At 41.6% G+C, this 16,078-nt stretch overlaps 1 protein-coding gene across 2 annotated transcripts in view; it reads right to left on the bottom strand.

The window, feature by feature from the left end:
* Window positions 1-1,949: 1,949 nt before the first annotated feature.
* ASB2 (ankyrin repeat and SOCS box containing 2) overlaps window positions 1,950-16,078 on the bottom strand; it is a 30,223-nt gene continuing 16,094 nt past the window's right edge. The window contains exons 6-9 of one of the 2 annotated variants that reach the window (XM_082762529.1): window positions 15,125-15,296; window positions 10,789-11,350; window positions 7,338-7,491; window positions 1,950-6,586 (exon numbers count right to left, since the gene is read on the bottom strand). In XM_082762529.1, the coding sequence (XP_082618655.1) occupies window positions 6,450-6,586; window positions 7,338-7,491; window positions 10,789-11,350; window positions 15,125-15,296 (1,025 nt within the window). In that variant the 3' untranslated portion in view covers window positions 1,950-6,449. The remainder of the gene's footprint in view (window positions 6,587-7,337; window positions 7,492-10,788; window positions 11,351-15,124; window positions 15,297-16,078) is intronic. The other variant, XM_082762528.1, reaches the window with a different exon arrangement.

The following is a 16,078-nucleotide window of genomic DNA, read 5'->3' as shown; positions in this document are numbered from 1 at the left end:
CTAGGGAAAAAGGCTGTTGGGTGTCACGCTGGACACGACAGCCCTTCAGAGAGAGCTGAAGTGTCAGGTTAGGCAGTGGGCACGAGCTGCTGGCAGTGTGGGAAAGGAGTTTGCATCCAGAGATGGTGGCGAACACACAGTCGTCCTCCTGCACAGGCTGCAGTGAATCAGGAACAGTTTGGCCTCCATTCTCCTCTCACCACATGGGTGCAAGTCAGGAATAAGCCTTATGAAGCCAGTGGCATGGCGTGTGGGGCTAACCAGGCCTCTTTTGTGGAAGCACATTGTTCGAGCCATGGCAAGTGGGACTCCGGGCCATTCACAGCCTGCACTTGTAACACCTCGGAGACCTCCTCCATATGGGAACATCTTCCGGGGGTTGCCCTGTGGCCACAGCAGCGAAATGAAATGAATTAAACTGCTTGAAACAGTTTTTGTACTTTTAAGTAATTCTGGAGAAGTCAAGATATTCAGGTCACTTCCTTTTGCGTGCAAGAGACTAGAAGGACAGTATTTAATGTAGAAACCATGTTTGTGAATTGATTTAATCTCTTCTTGTGTGTAAATACTGAGAGAATTAAAAAAAAAATAAAGGAAGAAAGGAGGTAATTTTATTCTAGTGATTCTGCAAATGTAGTGTTTACTTTTGCCCCACTGGGTAGACTCAGGTTTAATTTGCAACTGGTGGTTAGACACGAGGGCTGAAATCTCTGCCCATTCAGAGTGATGTAAATCAAATGTAATTCTTCTGAGGCTGGGAAATTAGCTGGTGTTAAACCAGTGTAAATGAAAGCTGAATGAATTTCTGCCTCAGAAATTGTTCTGCACCAACCAAAAAAATGATAAATTATCTAACTAGTTGAATATAAAAACATAAAATATGATAGAAAAGAGCATAGAATAGCCTGCCTTCATTTCTATCTAGCAGAGATCTTTTATTTTGCCTGATTTTAAGATGTAATCACTGGCTACAAATGATTTGCCAAATGTTTTCTTAATTATTTTAGTGAAGTGGCATTGTAAAAGCTAATAGGTGATTTTTTTTAAGTTAAGTTTTTCTTAAACCTTTCTGTGCCCTTTGCTAAGGCACAGAACATGAGATCTGAAAGTTTTAATACTGCAGATGTATAGCTATTCAGTTACACTGGAATAAATCACTGAGGATATGAGATGTGCGTTATGGGGGAAGAAAGAACAGAGAATGGATGTCTGTGACCTCCCCAGACCTGAACCTGCTCTCGATGGAGTGAATGGGATCTTCTCCCAGGATTCAACAAAAAGTAGCCTCAATATCATTGGCCTCTGGCTACTGTAGCGCTCTATCACTCTTGGTATCTCCGTGAAGAGAAAAACAGGCTATGCTTCTTTCAAGTGCAGTCATGAAAATTTCATTCATTCGTTGCGATTTCCAATTTTGGTCATGAAATAATTATCATCTTAAGCCACCATGGAGTCTAATTTTGGATCTTGTGATGGGGCTTGGTGTTATGTAACCAGGCTGCTACTGTAGTTAGGACATAAACTACTTTCAGGCCAAATGTAGCTTGTTCTTTTCCCAAACCTCTCAGTTTATCCCAGTGATGTTTACTTTTATGGAAACAATGGCTGTAGTGTACTGGTCTAGCAGATCCAAAGTAGAAGCAGAGATGGTTTTCATTGCTTTCTCACTGCTACCAGTACTTCACATATGTATCAAGCCTCACCTATAGGACACAGAGAAAAAGATGGCTTTGGTAGTGCATACATGCAACTACATGCAAGGTGCAAGGTGGTAAAGAGATGGTCTAAGATATAAAGGCATCAGGTTAGCTCTTGATCCAGAAGTGAAGATATGAATATACTTATGTCTTTATGTTTTCTCTTTTGGGGAAAAAAATCCACGAGGAGACTGTCCCTCTATATAAGGAGACTCCAACAAAAATCAGAAACAGTAGCCCTATTTACTTTAGTGGGAGGAGAATTATGGCTCTAAAATCGCGGAGCCATAGGCAAGGTATTTTTTACAAGGAAATAGGAGCACTTTCTCACATAAACAGCTCTGTGTCACTGTTGTAATCCAGATGAAGCCTGCTGCTGAACTGCTCTCTCTCAGTGTTGCCAATGCAGAGCAGCCTCCTTGGCATCACTCTTGATTTCCCTCTGGGTGACCAGAGCAGCTCATGGAATGAGCAGCGGGTATTGCAAAAATTGCTGTGGGCAACTGCTCCTGCTTGATTTCAGGGGAGAAATTTGAAAGTGTTGCATGTTGCACAAGAATATGGATTTCTATCAACATTGAAATACTTGGCAAAGTGGATAGCTTCTGCAGAAATTTCATTTCTGAAGACATCCAGAAAATGAAAGGAGTTAAAAACAAGTTCCTACCTTTTAGATACCTTTTTAATTATTATTATTTTTATTTTTAACTTTTTATTTGAATGTGTGTTGCTGTACATTTTTTATATAGCTGTATAGCATATTTTAAGTCAAAGTATAGAACCAGACCATTCTGGTTCTATAGTGCCAATGCACTTAAATTTACACACTTACCCTCAGATTCAGGCTGATGTTATGTTTTAAAAGCCTTAAATTCCTTCGTGACATGGAACTTCCCTCCCCAGCCCAGAGCAGGAACTGGCCCTTGCTGGAGCTCTGAACTGGAGCAGCAGTGAAGTAAAACACAAATGAACAGAAGAGAATTGTTAAGTATATTCAGAATCACTGAATGGAGATGCATGAGACTTTCCAAAAGGTTTGCAAAGAATAACAACTCTCTCTCTTCTCTTGCAATACTTTGTTCTCTCACCCCTGAGATTACCATCAAAATTATTAATTGTTCAAGCTTGGATTGATTCAGACTTTTCCTGGCTGTTATAGTGTTTGGTTGTTCAATACTATTGTTCAGAACAGATGATAACCCTTCAGAGTCTGATTGTTTAATTTGTACTTTGTTTGAAAGATGGAAACATAACAACTGAGAGCTGCTATTTACTACAGCAGTGCAAATTTAAACTGTTGAAACTACAATAGCTTTCATAAATAATGGGAAGGGAGAGGTAAATGAAAAAGCATTGATACAAAATAAAAAATCAAAAAAGTGCACAAGAACATAAAGTGAATTGCACATGTTGCAGTAAGAAAAAGTACAGTAACCTGGTCATGAAATACTCCTACAACGTTTCACAAAAAGTCATCATCTCTGAAGGATTCTAACATGCTCCATATAAACAAGCCACTTCCCCCTGTACTGGGACAACTGATCTGCTTACAAAGCTTGGGTTGCTTGTGATGTTGGGTATCTGTCTTTTCACAGCAACTTCTGGACAGATGCAGTAAATGATAGTCATTTTTGTGCAGATTCAGTATCACACATAAAACATTGTGTCAGTGACCGGAGTGTAGGAGAGGTAGTTGGCTCCATTTCAGTGCAAATAAATGTAAACTGACTGTATGAAGGGTCGCAGTAAAGATCAAGCAGAAACAACGCAATAACATAATTCCTAGATTCCCCCTCTAACATCCCTGTCTCTCCTGCTTCTGTGTGGGCCCTTGCCCTTCCTGCAGCTCTGGTATGTTCACATCAGGCCACTGGCTCTGTGGCTCAAGACAGACAGATGTGAGCAACCAGGACGTGTCTCCCAAAAGAGGTGAAGGTCTTTTGACTGAAAAAAAGAAATGGACTTTCTGTATTTGCTCTGCCCAAACCCAGTATGGGCTTGTCCAAGGACATAAAAAGAAATTGCAGCTTGTGAGATTTTTGTACACATAACAGTGCTGGTTCAGGGGAAATTCCCAGTTTGGGATGGCTAACACACTCCTGCAGTTATGCATGCAGGTGGTCATTTTGAACCCTTCTACCAGCCAGAAATCTCCAGGGTTATCACTGCACACCAAAAAAAATGCTTAAGTAAATGGTCTCCACCAGGCCATGTTGTGTGTCTCTCACCCCCTACAATTCTGCTCTGTTACACTCATTTAATTTCAAGGATTTCTCTTCTGATTTACAACAATATGAGTAAGACCCAGACCTTCACTGCTCAGCCCTGTAAGGTGAGGGATGCAAGACCTCCACAGGTGGCTTTCCATTTTTCAAACTATTGCTTACAATTACAGGGCCTCCACTGGCAATACTGCTCTAAAGATGATAGACTCACAAAGGCTGGGGGAGGTTTCAGCGGCCTGCTCAGCCAGCTGTCCTCTGTACAGCCAGCAGTGGTGGCCAGCTCCTATCTGGTGTCACTGGGAGTCTCCATCTTCTTGATGGCTGTACCGGGCAGATGGCATGGTGCCTCCAGGGACCTCACTCCTTCCTATAGGAGGGGTGGGCTCATGCTGCAGGACAAGGGCTCAGGTCCTGGCGGTAATGGAAGGTACTGAATGAAGTTTCAGCAGTGGAGGAATCTCACCTGGCTTTCCAAAGCTTTTCAAGAAGGTGACAGTTCAGTGTGAATTGAAACTGTTTTTTCAACTGCTTTTGCATTTGGAAAGGGGACAGCTATGGACAGAGTGCCCTTAGCTGTAACCATTTCTGCTTTCACTCACATCCTATCCCAAGAGCGCTGAACGCATTTCAATCAAAATCATCACAGAATCTGGATTTCTGTGCCCAGACAGACTTGTATGTGTGCAACACACTTTTACTCCTGTGTTAAAGTGTAAAACTCCACACAAAGAAAAGTTGGTGCAATGCATTTTCCCTACTTGTATTTGTACCTGGTTCCATGGCACGCAGGCCAACAAACAAAGAACAGATCTGTCAGGTTTCTGGTGGGGAATCAAAACAAACCCTACTGCACAGCTCCTTTGTTACCTAAGGTAATAAAGGGCATTCTTCTAACATAAGATCCACCAAGACATGGTTACAAATTTAGGCTCTTTCATCTCTACTTAGGTGCCTGGGTGGGACCGAGGCATGCATCAAATTGCAGTGGTTCAGCAAGGCACACCTGTCAACTGAGCTGCAGACACTGCCAATAACCCTTCGTGGGCTCCTCAGCCTCCCCAGCTGTGCGGGATTGTGACTTGTTAAAAACTTCAATAAAAGAATTTCACGGACAATTATGGTGGTTCAGCTGATAGATGGCAACTTGTTAAGCTGCCATAAATCAGTTGTGCATCTGAGCTGTAAATAGGTGACCTAATTTTCAAAGAAGCTGAGATAATAACTTTCATCAGTGTCAAAGGGAGCTAATAGATACTTCAGACTTCCAAAGTCAGGAAATTCAGGGCTAAATCATTGGACTTTTATTCTGCCTCAGTAATATCTGACACCAAATGTCATCCCATTGGCTTCAGTGGAACTACACCTAGCACAAGCAACTTGGCATTGTTTAAGAATCTGAATAAAGTTTTAGATGCCTAATTTTGTGCATTTGTTTTTTTTAAATCTCAAAGTCTGCATTTCCTCATTTCGAGATACTCCCTCTTTTCTTCCAGTGATGGTACTGTTATAGCCAGAGAGGTCCAAGGAGGTAAGAGAGGTTGGATTTCATAGGTATGAGATCTTCCAGTGGAACAACAGATAAAGTTGGCTTTGCAGTGTTGTCTTTCCCTATACACCTTGCCTCTTTTCTCTCTGTCACTGTTGATGCTCCTCTAGGCCTTTGTTCTGTTCTGACATCAGCTTCATGACAGACTTAAGCTACTGTTTACAGTGCAGCTACTTCTAATTTACAGAAATGAAAAATAAAAAATAAAAAAGAGCTCAGAGTTTCTTTCAAGTCCCCCAGTCTAGAAAATTCTCTCAAGCAGAATTTCATCTTCTTCTTATTGTAAATGTAATACAACATGAACTGTATTTGCTGTGTGTAAATGCAATTCTTACACCCTTCTTAAATAAACCTTCCCTTGAGTGTTAAAGGACTCAGCATCAGCATAAAGTTCTGAGCTTTGAATGTTCAGAAATCAAGTACTCTACTCAATAAGAAAGGTCCAAAAAAATAAAAGTATAAGTGTTAACAAGCTGGTGTCAAACTATCAGAGAATCAGCAATCAGCACACTGAGCAGAAATCCAAAACATAGAGTAGAAACTAAAATAAAAATCTCAGTCAGTGAATGAAATGTGATTGTTTTCCCAAATACGTTGACTCTTGACAACTTCTGAATTGTGATCACAGCAAGGATGCTAAGCTCCACTAGACCCCAGGATACCTTTCAGTCTCCCACTGGTACTTGCTTCAGCACTATTCATTTTTCAGAGTTGCCTTTCATTTCTTTTTCTTTGCAGACCAAGCTCTGAGGTGAATCACATGTGTTTTCTCCCGCAAAACCTAATGTTTATCTGCCTCCTCCATTTTCTTCTTACTTGTGCTCCAGAAGCATATTTCTTTTAGATTTTAGATTAATCATTGGAGTGCACTTGACCAAGCCAGCAGCAATTCCTCTCCACTGCGCGTGGCGTGCACCCTTACCATGCTGATGGTGTCAGGTGCCGTGCCGGGAAGCCGCTGCATGTCTGCTATGCCTGAGGTCACTGCGTGTAGTCGTGCTGTAGGTATCGAATCAGTCTGTGCGGGAGAGGCAAGGTGTCAATAAGTTTAATGCGGTTTCTTCCGATCAGGCTTCGTACCTTGACACGGCAAAGATGGGCAAGGGGTCGTGGGGGCTCTGAAAGAGAAGCAGGTCAGAAACATGAGCAGAGCAGGTTTGAACTTGAGAGGGACAGCTGGGACAGTGGCAAGAGGAGAATGGGAGGAGGAAAAATGGGACTTATGTAATGGAGAGATAATGTGTCTGGCATCAGTGGCTGCTCATTCATGGCGTAGGAAAGGAAGCAGGGCTGGAGGATGGGTGCTGTATCCCATCTCAGCCTAGCAGTGGGCTTTCTGGGAGGACTTAAGCAAGCTGCTTCACAGTACTCCTCCTCCCCACTGAAAATAAATGCAAAACCTTCCCAGTTTAGCTTGGTGATGGACAACTAATTCTGATAATGACTAGGAAAGACTTTGGATCCTGTGAGAAAGACTATTTGAGGAGAGCCACTGGTGCTTGCTGGCCTGCTCTGGAGATGGTCATGCTGGCCGCTTACGCTGATCTGCCTGCATCCCAGGTGAAGCTAAATAAGCCTTCCTGCACTGCAAAGGCTTTTTTCCAGTGGGACAGATCCACAGCTGATGGATTGAACATCAGAGTGAATTGCAACCCAGCAATTTCTAGTGCTTCATAACTGGTCCAAAATGTAAATCAGTCTCAGTAGGGAAATTCTTCTGAGTTTAAGGGATGGATACTGACTGTCTGGTCCTGCAGAGATCAGGTTAAAAACCTACAGGACTTTTCAACAGGAAGAATGAAAACTCTAAGAGGAGATGGTGACTGACATTTTGAATCCAATGGTGGATTCTCTTCTGAGTGACCATACCTGCTTTTTCTTTAATGACAGCCCAGTCCTCGTAGCTGTCTATATGCTCCTTGAGACGGGAACAGAGCTGCACGTTACCCACATAATCCAGGAGAACATCAATAATTGGCCCAGCCCAGCGACTCATCTCTGGAGTAGACACCATGTCACAAAACTTCAAGAAAAAAGAGATTCACTACAGTCAGTGAGAGATGAATACACCCTCAGAAGCTATGACAACAGCAACAATCCCAGCTACTTGTTTGGTCCCAAATTTCTACCAGCTGTGAAGGCTATTTCCAGTTTACCATGGGAAAACTTCTACTAATGCTTTTTTTTTTTTTTTTTTCCCCCCCTTTTTTTTTCCCAACTGAGGACAGAATCCTCTCTTTGCAGCTACAGGAGGACATAAAACCCTGCTGGAGTCCTATCTCTGGAGCACAGAAAGGATGCTGAATTGTTTACAGGGTCTGACAGTTCTACTACCAGGGGAATGTGTAGGAAGAAGAGCCCTCAGAGGTTTGCCCTTAGCAGATGAGGGAGCTGCTGCAAGGTGCATGCAGCTCAGGGCACTGTGACCCAGCATGTTGGGTCCCTTTCTCTTCTTGGCATCTGTTGCCCACAGGGCAAGCTGCAGAGTACTCAGAGCTTTAGCATGGAGGGCTGCTTATGGAAATACTGAAGCACAGAGCTGACTTTAAGCAGTGTCATTTCAAAAAAATAGTTATTTGCCTTCCCACTTTGATTTAAATGCATGTGTTATACCAGACAGCTCCATCTATCTCTGTTAGGGTGCTGCATATGATGAAGATATCTGTGGATTTATCTGCATATGAGCAGTCAGATAAGTTAAGATGAACTAAATCATGCTGTGTGGATGAGAACTCAGACACATAGCTGGACACTATTGAATAATGGTGACTTAAGCACCATCCATCTTCTTAGTCACTGAAATTGTCTGCACCTTCCAAGCCCACCCCAGATGAGAAAGAAAATGCACCAGACTAAACCTCTTTCAGTTTAAGCTCCTGTAACTAGATCTCCTTTGACTGTGCATGTATGGGCACTAACTCAGAATGCATTAAGATTTTCTGTGGATATTCTTATTCAGAAATAAAATATTAGCACACCTAGGAAGAATAAAGCTGTAGAGAATTATAAGGTCATTTAATTCCAGGTGAGAGCATCCTCAGAGGTGTTTACTGTTCTTCTGGCTTTGTTTCTCCGAGCATCCCCATGTAATGTTTGTCAGAAAAATTAAATATAGTAATGTTGGGAGGCTCCCAGTGGGCAACACAGAGTTTTCTACCAAATTGTTTATAGGAAATTCAGTTTGGCATATCTGACATTCTCCAGTGTATGCCCTTACCATGCAGTTACACATACAGCGTGCAAACTGGGGCTCTGCACTACACCTCCAAGCAGTAACTCCACTTTGACAGAATTTAAATGAGGATACAATTTCAGAGTAATAAAACTCCAGATCTTACTGCTCTCCTCTTGTCTCTGCCAGAGACTTTGCCTGTCTTTTTCTCTCTTCCCTATTCACGAGCTCATCCTACGAAAATGTTTTCCAGATTAAAAAGGTTTCAAAACATGTTACAAGAAAGCAAGCAGAGCAAACTGAAGCAAAATAATGCAAAACTGCAACTACAGGCAGAGGAATTGTCTCGGGGACAGAGTGACTCTGGACTCGGAACATACTTTGCCTGAAGTCTTGGCAGGCCCCCGAATGCCCTCTCGCGGCAGTAGGTTGCTTCACTCCCCACGTCCATGGTTTTGACACTGCAATTCGGGAAATGGGGACTGAGACAGCATGCATTTTTCTGCACTCGCTTTCTCCAGGAAACACTAATTCAGTAGAAGCAATAATGATTTATAGCTAAGTATTTTTCAAATCCACCTCCAATAGCTCATAGTCTTTACTGTGTAAAGACTAATTCAGATTTATTTTCCTTATGTAATTCCACACAGGAAAATAAGAAATGCACATCTTTTGTGTAGAAAAGCTACAGTTTCATGTGACGTTCTGTATTTTAGAATACAAACCATATCAGAGCCACGTCACAAAGCTAGACCAGACAAGCCTTACTTTTATTAGCCAGAAACCTAGCACTAAGAAGCAATTTTAAATTAATACTGGAGGGAAGGCATCACTTTTTTTCTGCTCCATGTGCATTTGTCCCTCAACAATCTCTCTCTAGGCACAGATACAATTTTACACAGCTTTTGCTTCTTCTGCCTCATGTGGTCTGACTTTTGAGGTGACGGCTCTGTTTGTGTGTGACACAATATTTCATTACAGGTTATTTTTAACCTGTGTTAGGTGACATCCAGAAGGCAATACCACATTCAATTAAGTAAAAACAGACCAATTTTTGTGTGGACAGGATATCACAGGGGGTACAGACAAATCCGCTCTCTTCGCCTTGGAGCTCCAGCCTTCTTTCACTCTAGTCCTACCTTATCATGGTTCAAGACTCAGAGATGATTCGGTTTATTGGTGATCATTTCTTTGGCCTAAGTGACACTATCTTCTAAATCACACAAAAGTATACTTAATCTATACAGGAGTTGACTTATTGCTTCCCTAATGCTTTGCAAAAGAGAAAGAGAACTGCCGTGCTGATAGTTTTTGTAGTGTCTTATGTTGAAGGATAGTAAATTTGGACTGGAGTGTCAGATTTTCCTTGAGATATTTTGGAAGGAATCAACAGGAAAAGATAACACACCAAAAAAAAAGTGAAATCTGAGATTATGGGGACTGAAAATCCAATTCCAGCTCAATGCAAATGGTGGCTGATATTTGGAAAGGACTGCAGAGATACACATGTAAGACATGGTCATCTAAAACCTGTAGGTGGCTTTGAAGATATGGAGTCATGGATCTAAATCTCCTAATCTTGTTTGAAAACTGAATATAATGTGCAATCATGTAGCTAATGTAGTGATTTATACACCCTCTTCCTGGCTGCTTTTCCAGTTTACATTCACTAGTTTACCCTCATAAAGTGAAGGACTATACATTTTTAATTTAACCATGAGTTTAAATTATCTATTAGATAAAACAGGTGTTACAGGGTGAGAAATACAGGCATGTCTCCATTGCCCATTTGACACTGCCTGTCAAGAAAACATGCTTCACTCCTGGCACCTCAGGTCCAGAGGAAAAGAGTATTGTGGATCTGACAGCAAAAGCTGTCAAGATGCCTATAATTCACCTGAAATTTAGGCTAGGGCAACAGCAGATTTTGCCTATCTCCCCTCTCCTTCTCCCCGCTCTCCCCACTTCATTGAACATGGACTTGGAGCTCTCACATACTCTTATTAAGCCTTATTTTTACGTAAGTAAAGTAGGACTAAAGGCAACTTCTCTCACAGGAAACGTGGGAAAAGAAATACATGGAGTTATAAAGATGTATAGGTGAGAGAGGTCCTCAGAAGTGTTAAAGGTAGGTTAAGCTGTGCTTACCTGTATTACAGTTGGTTCTGTGGACAGCTGAGGATCATTAAGTCTGTCCCGTCTGTAATTTAATGCAGGGTGTGGGCAATTTCCATACTGACACTGAAAACAGGAAACTGCATCACAGCCCAGATCCAGGAGATACTTCAACACAGAAAGGTACTTCATTGAAAACATGATGGTTGCTGGAAATGTGGTGGGATGGCTCGAAATATAGGCATTGATGTTTGCTCCGTGGTCAAGAAGCAGTTTCATGGTCTTCAGGCAACCGTGGCGGATGGAGATGAGCAAGGGGTTGATGAGGTCAACATTGGGGTTGGCTCCAGCCTGCAGCAGGAGCTCTGTGGCATAGATATTGTTGTTAAAAACAGCAAAATAGAGGGGGGTGGTGCGTCTGTCCTCATAAAGGCAGGAGCGTTCAGTGGAGAGGCTGGTGTTCACCTCATAGCCGGCATCAATCAGCTCTTCCAAGATGTCATCGTTGTTGCGCTCAGCTGCTAAATGAAGGGGGCTAATGCCGCTACGCTTGACACGGGTGCGGCTGGTCACGGGGATCAGCATGGAGACAATCCTGATGGATGGAGAGCCAGTGAGCAGTGGTGAGCTCTAGTGGATCTACTGCAAATCCTCGCTTTGTGGTTGTAACCTTAAGAGCCTACTAACTGGCACAGGAACAACTCACTCAGAGCAAAACCGGAGTGTGAACTTGAAACCTGTCTTCATCTCCCTATGTTCTTACCTTTATGAAAATGTGAGTTAGGTGACTCCTCTTTCAGAGAGGAGCAAACTTTTCGAAATTATCACCCAATTTCTGTGAAGTATTGACAGCCACAGGGGCAGTTACAACAGAAGAGACAATGTGCTGCCTCCTCACCTATCCCGCTGTAACTCACTCCTGTGCCACAACCCAAAAGGCAGACACCCAGATGGGCTTTCACATATGTTCTGCACCTCTACCACTTAACTGTGGGTAGGAGCCAGAAGAACTGCCTGAGGAAGTAGGCCGGACTTGTTGAAAGAGGGGTTGTATGTCCCCACCTTCATCATGATTGCTCTGCTGCTGAGTGCTCACCCACACAAGACATTGGAAGGCCTCATGGGTCACAGCTGCAGCAAGAGGCTTGAGACCAGAAAAAGGATGAAATCAAACCTTTCTCTGTGGGACAGAGCTGGGATAAACTATATATTTGGTTTCCAGACCTCCATGACAGATTTTACAGTTCAGTTATTACCCTTGATTGAGCCCCGTCCTGGAGGACCTCACTGTGCAGCTTTTGGCTGTGGCAAATCCATGGGGCTATCAACATCCATCCCAGATCATGGGGAGCCAAAAAGATAATTAGGAAAGGGGAGAAAAAGAAACACAAATATTTTCTAGGCTGGTTGCCATGCTTTTAGCCCAGGGAGAAAAAATGTACAGCCAAGTCCTAAACCCCAGTAACCAGGGATTGCTATTGGAAAGTGTGATGCAGCCTTTAGCACTGCAACATAAATCATGCTGCTCTCATTACGTAATCAGATTTTCAAATATATGATGTACAAGGCCCCTGCCATTGCAAACCCATGAGCATTTTATGTCACCACAAGTGTCACTGGAGCTACATAACCAGACCCATGGGTTAAACCCTGGTTTCCTGCTCATAAAGTTGTGTGTTTTAGCTAAGGTGCTATCCTGATTCTGTAAATACAGACAGTCACCCTAAGATAGATCTAGGAAGAGAGTATGGACCATCCAACCTGAGCCTGCCTGCTATGCCAGGAGATGCCCATGCTCCCTATGGGATGCCGGCAGAGACAGGGACATCTAAAAAAGGGACTTGTGGCAGACAGAAAGTTAAGCACCTCCTCCTCTTCCTCTCATGCAGATGACTCTACCTGGCATTCAACAGCTCTTCTAACAAACATGCAGAGCTCAGTTTCCTGATGAGTAGTGCCTCTCTCCTTTAAAATATGGCACATCTTCAGCTGGGCTTCAACGGCCGGTTCCAGCACTAGGCCCTCAAACGTATATTTACATATCGAACTAAGTAAAATATAAGCCCTAGTCTCAGGAAAAAACTTTGCTTGTGATGCATTGAATGATCCTGTGAAAGACTGAGCCTTCAGTCCTACAGCTGATGAGATGACCCTTATGAATTTCATGTCAGTATTGACAAGGTGTCATTTAAAATAAACAAACACCAAGCTACAAGAGTTGACAGTTGAGCCCTGAGACTACATTCTTTGCTTTTTGATGGTAGGGAGCCTTCATGCTCTGGCAAAAAGTTGAAGCGTGGAATTCCTGCAGAATTACGTATTAAATCTGCAGGAATACAACAAAGAGAGGTCACCATGAAGGGTGTTATTTTACCGAATACCAAAGGAATTAAGAACAATCAGCCAATTGGGCTAAAGCTTTGTCATTTAGATAAATATTTATAAGAGATCTTTTTATTTTTTTCATCCTCTTGCAGTTCTGTTTGCAGCAGTTGGGCAGTTGTGCACAAAAATTTTTGCTCAGACTTTTGCAAGTGAACAAACACAGAGTTTGAGCTGAATTCTGGTCTCATTTATGCTGCTCAGTGTTAGCAAGGATAGACATGACCTCTGAATTAGGCCCTTTATTTCATAATATATGGATGGACTCAGGTTGCTGACTTTCCATGTAAATTTGTTTTCAGATTGTGGTGTGGATCTACTGAGGGGAAGAATAGATTAAGAGAGCTGGTCTGGACTCTCTATACAGATTGGATTCGGATCAATTTACTGTACTGTTGGATTAACTTTTTTGAAAGTGAGCGACTGGAGCTGGTTTTTGTCTCTGGCACATTTCTCATCTAAAATGCATTTGTTTTCAAGAAACTGTCTTTGTAAGTCAAACCCCGGAGAAAATGTTGAATTGTGCCTGTATTAGTCTATGCAAGATATTTATGTACATGCTAGAAGCATATAAACCAATTACGTAAATTCACACTGGGCTGCCCTCTGAATACAGCTTCCACAAAGAAGCAGGCCTACTGCAATTGCACAAAATAAATATCCTCAGGTCTACGAAAGTGATTTGAGAAGTGTAATTGGGATTCCCAAATGGGCCAAAATGGTAAGAGAAAAGATACTGTGGGGAGGTGTAGTGCTGTCAAAAGTTTTCATTGTGAAGTAAAAAGACATTGTGAAATACATAAGAATCTGCTATAGCAGTCTGCAAAGATAGCTTTACTATCTAGAAACAGCCTCTGTAGCTGGACGTACTCCCTCTTTTCATCACTGCTTAAAGGATTTTGACGGAAATTGCTATAGTCAGAAGAGTCCACTCAAGTCACCAAAGGGGTCTGTCACTGCAACCAGGGGTGTTAGCTAGAGCTCACCCTGGGATCAGAAAGAAATGCTCAGGAATTCAGACTCATAAGCAGGTTGCAATGTCAGTTCCTATTGGGTCTTGAAAGAGACAGGGAAGCACTACTTACATGACAGCACAACAATCCCACCCCTAGACAACATCTCCTAAACTGCTGTCATTTATTTCAGGCAGGACCGTGTTCTCCCATTAGAAAAAAATACTTCAGAGGACTGGTAAATCTGCTCAATTCCAGATCATTTTTTCCATTAGGTACTTTTCTCAGTGTTTACAGAATATAATCAGTTCTATCCCAAAGACATTTAATTTAAAAAAAGAAAAAAGTATCTTTTTATGAATTTGTCTGTTCCATGAAAGAGTGTTTAATCACTCACTAACAAGCATGTTTTCCAGACCTTGGGTGATCCTTGTACTTCTTTTCTGAAGCTTTTCCAATTTCCTGAAAGCCTTCTAAAAGGCAGGATACCAGAACTGGACACCATAGTCTAGCAACAATCTCACTAATGCCCTAAAGATTCATTTAACCACTTCCTGCTGTCAGCAGCTGAATTATGGCTAATAAAACCTGAACACACCAGAGATGAATGCAGCATGTTATGCTTGTGGAGAAAAATTACTACGGGCTTATTTATGTAGGAAAATGATTGCAGACTAGGCTATGTTGTCATAGCTATTGAGTACTAACCTGCTATACAGATGCTTTTTTATTCTTTCTCAAGCATATTTTGTGAGGCTCAGTTTAATCCACTCTCAAGATACATGAGGTTATTTAGCTGTAATAGGTGACGTCTTGTCAAAGCTAAAGGGACCTTTCACCTCACATCCTTGCTCACACCACCCCATCCGGAAAACACACTCTGTTCAGTTTATGATTTCCAGCCTAAGCTCTGAAAGCGGCAGCTCCCTTGCTTGCAGTGCTCAGAATTGGATCTGGAACATTATGTTCTCCTTTTCATAAGGACTTCGTATTTTTATCTAAAAGATGAAATTATGAAATTAACTAAAACTTACTCGCAAATCCCTTTTTTGGCTGCTATGTGAAGAGGTAACAGGCCATCCTTATTGGCTCTGTTAGCATCAGCTCCTTGGGACAAAAGAAACTCCACAATAGGTACATGTCCATTTTTACAAGCTTCATAAAGAGCAGAGGCATTATCACTGGCTTGAGTGTTTATATCAGCACCTAGGAAGGAAGAACATCTTTGTAGCACCAGAAGGTTAAAATAAGATGGGGAGCAACATACTTTGAATGAACACACAAATCTCCATGACACTGGAGCTACACCATGTGCAGAAGGAGGATGTGAATGAAGTCTTATCACAGCAAAATGACAATGTGATACAGTTATAGATCTCCACTGGATTTTACTATGATGTGAATTTTATGAGGGAGAGTTTAAACAGGGAATCATACTCTTACTCAGAGACTGCTGGGAAAAGTAAAGTGATAAAGTGACAATGCACTCTAGGAAAGCAGAGATATTCTCAGGATAAAACACACAGTGGGTGTCAAACATGAGATCCCAGTTATGAATGGAGGCTCCATTCAGCTGTATCTCAAAGACAATGCTTTAAAATATGCTTGTTCTTTATTTAACATGGCCTTGTCTTTGGACACAATGATTCCATTAGTACTTAGATATTTACACTATGTATATATAATATTCCTGAGCAGAAGTGTGGACTAAATTACCTCAATAGTAGCTCTCCAAAGTAAATTATTCTATGATTATGTATTTATGATTTATATATTTATTTCATTTTGAAATTGCTTATAATCTATATATTTATGTAGTTACATACGTATGTACATTTATACTATTTATAATATATTTCAATTTTTGTATATATACAGTTTAAAATAGGATTTTATAAAGACATCTGCATAGTTATGAACAAGAATTCTAATCAGCTTTCATTTGGGCAAGTCTTAGTTAATGAATATTTCATTTAAAAACTTAGCAC

This window comes from Aythya marila (genome assembly GCF_965140915.1).
Source record: "Aythya marila genome assembly, chromosome: 5".
Classification (NCBI taxonomy): Eukaryota; Metazoa; Chordata; class Aves; order Anseriformes; family Anatidae; genus Aythya; species Aythya marila.
Note: the sequence above shows the minus strand (reverse complement) of the source record. Positions and strands in the feature narration are given on the sequence as shown.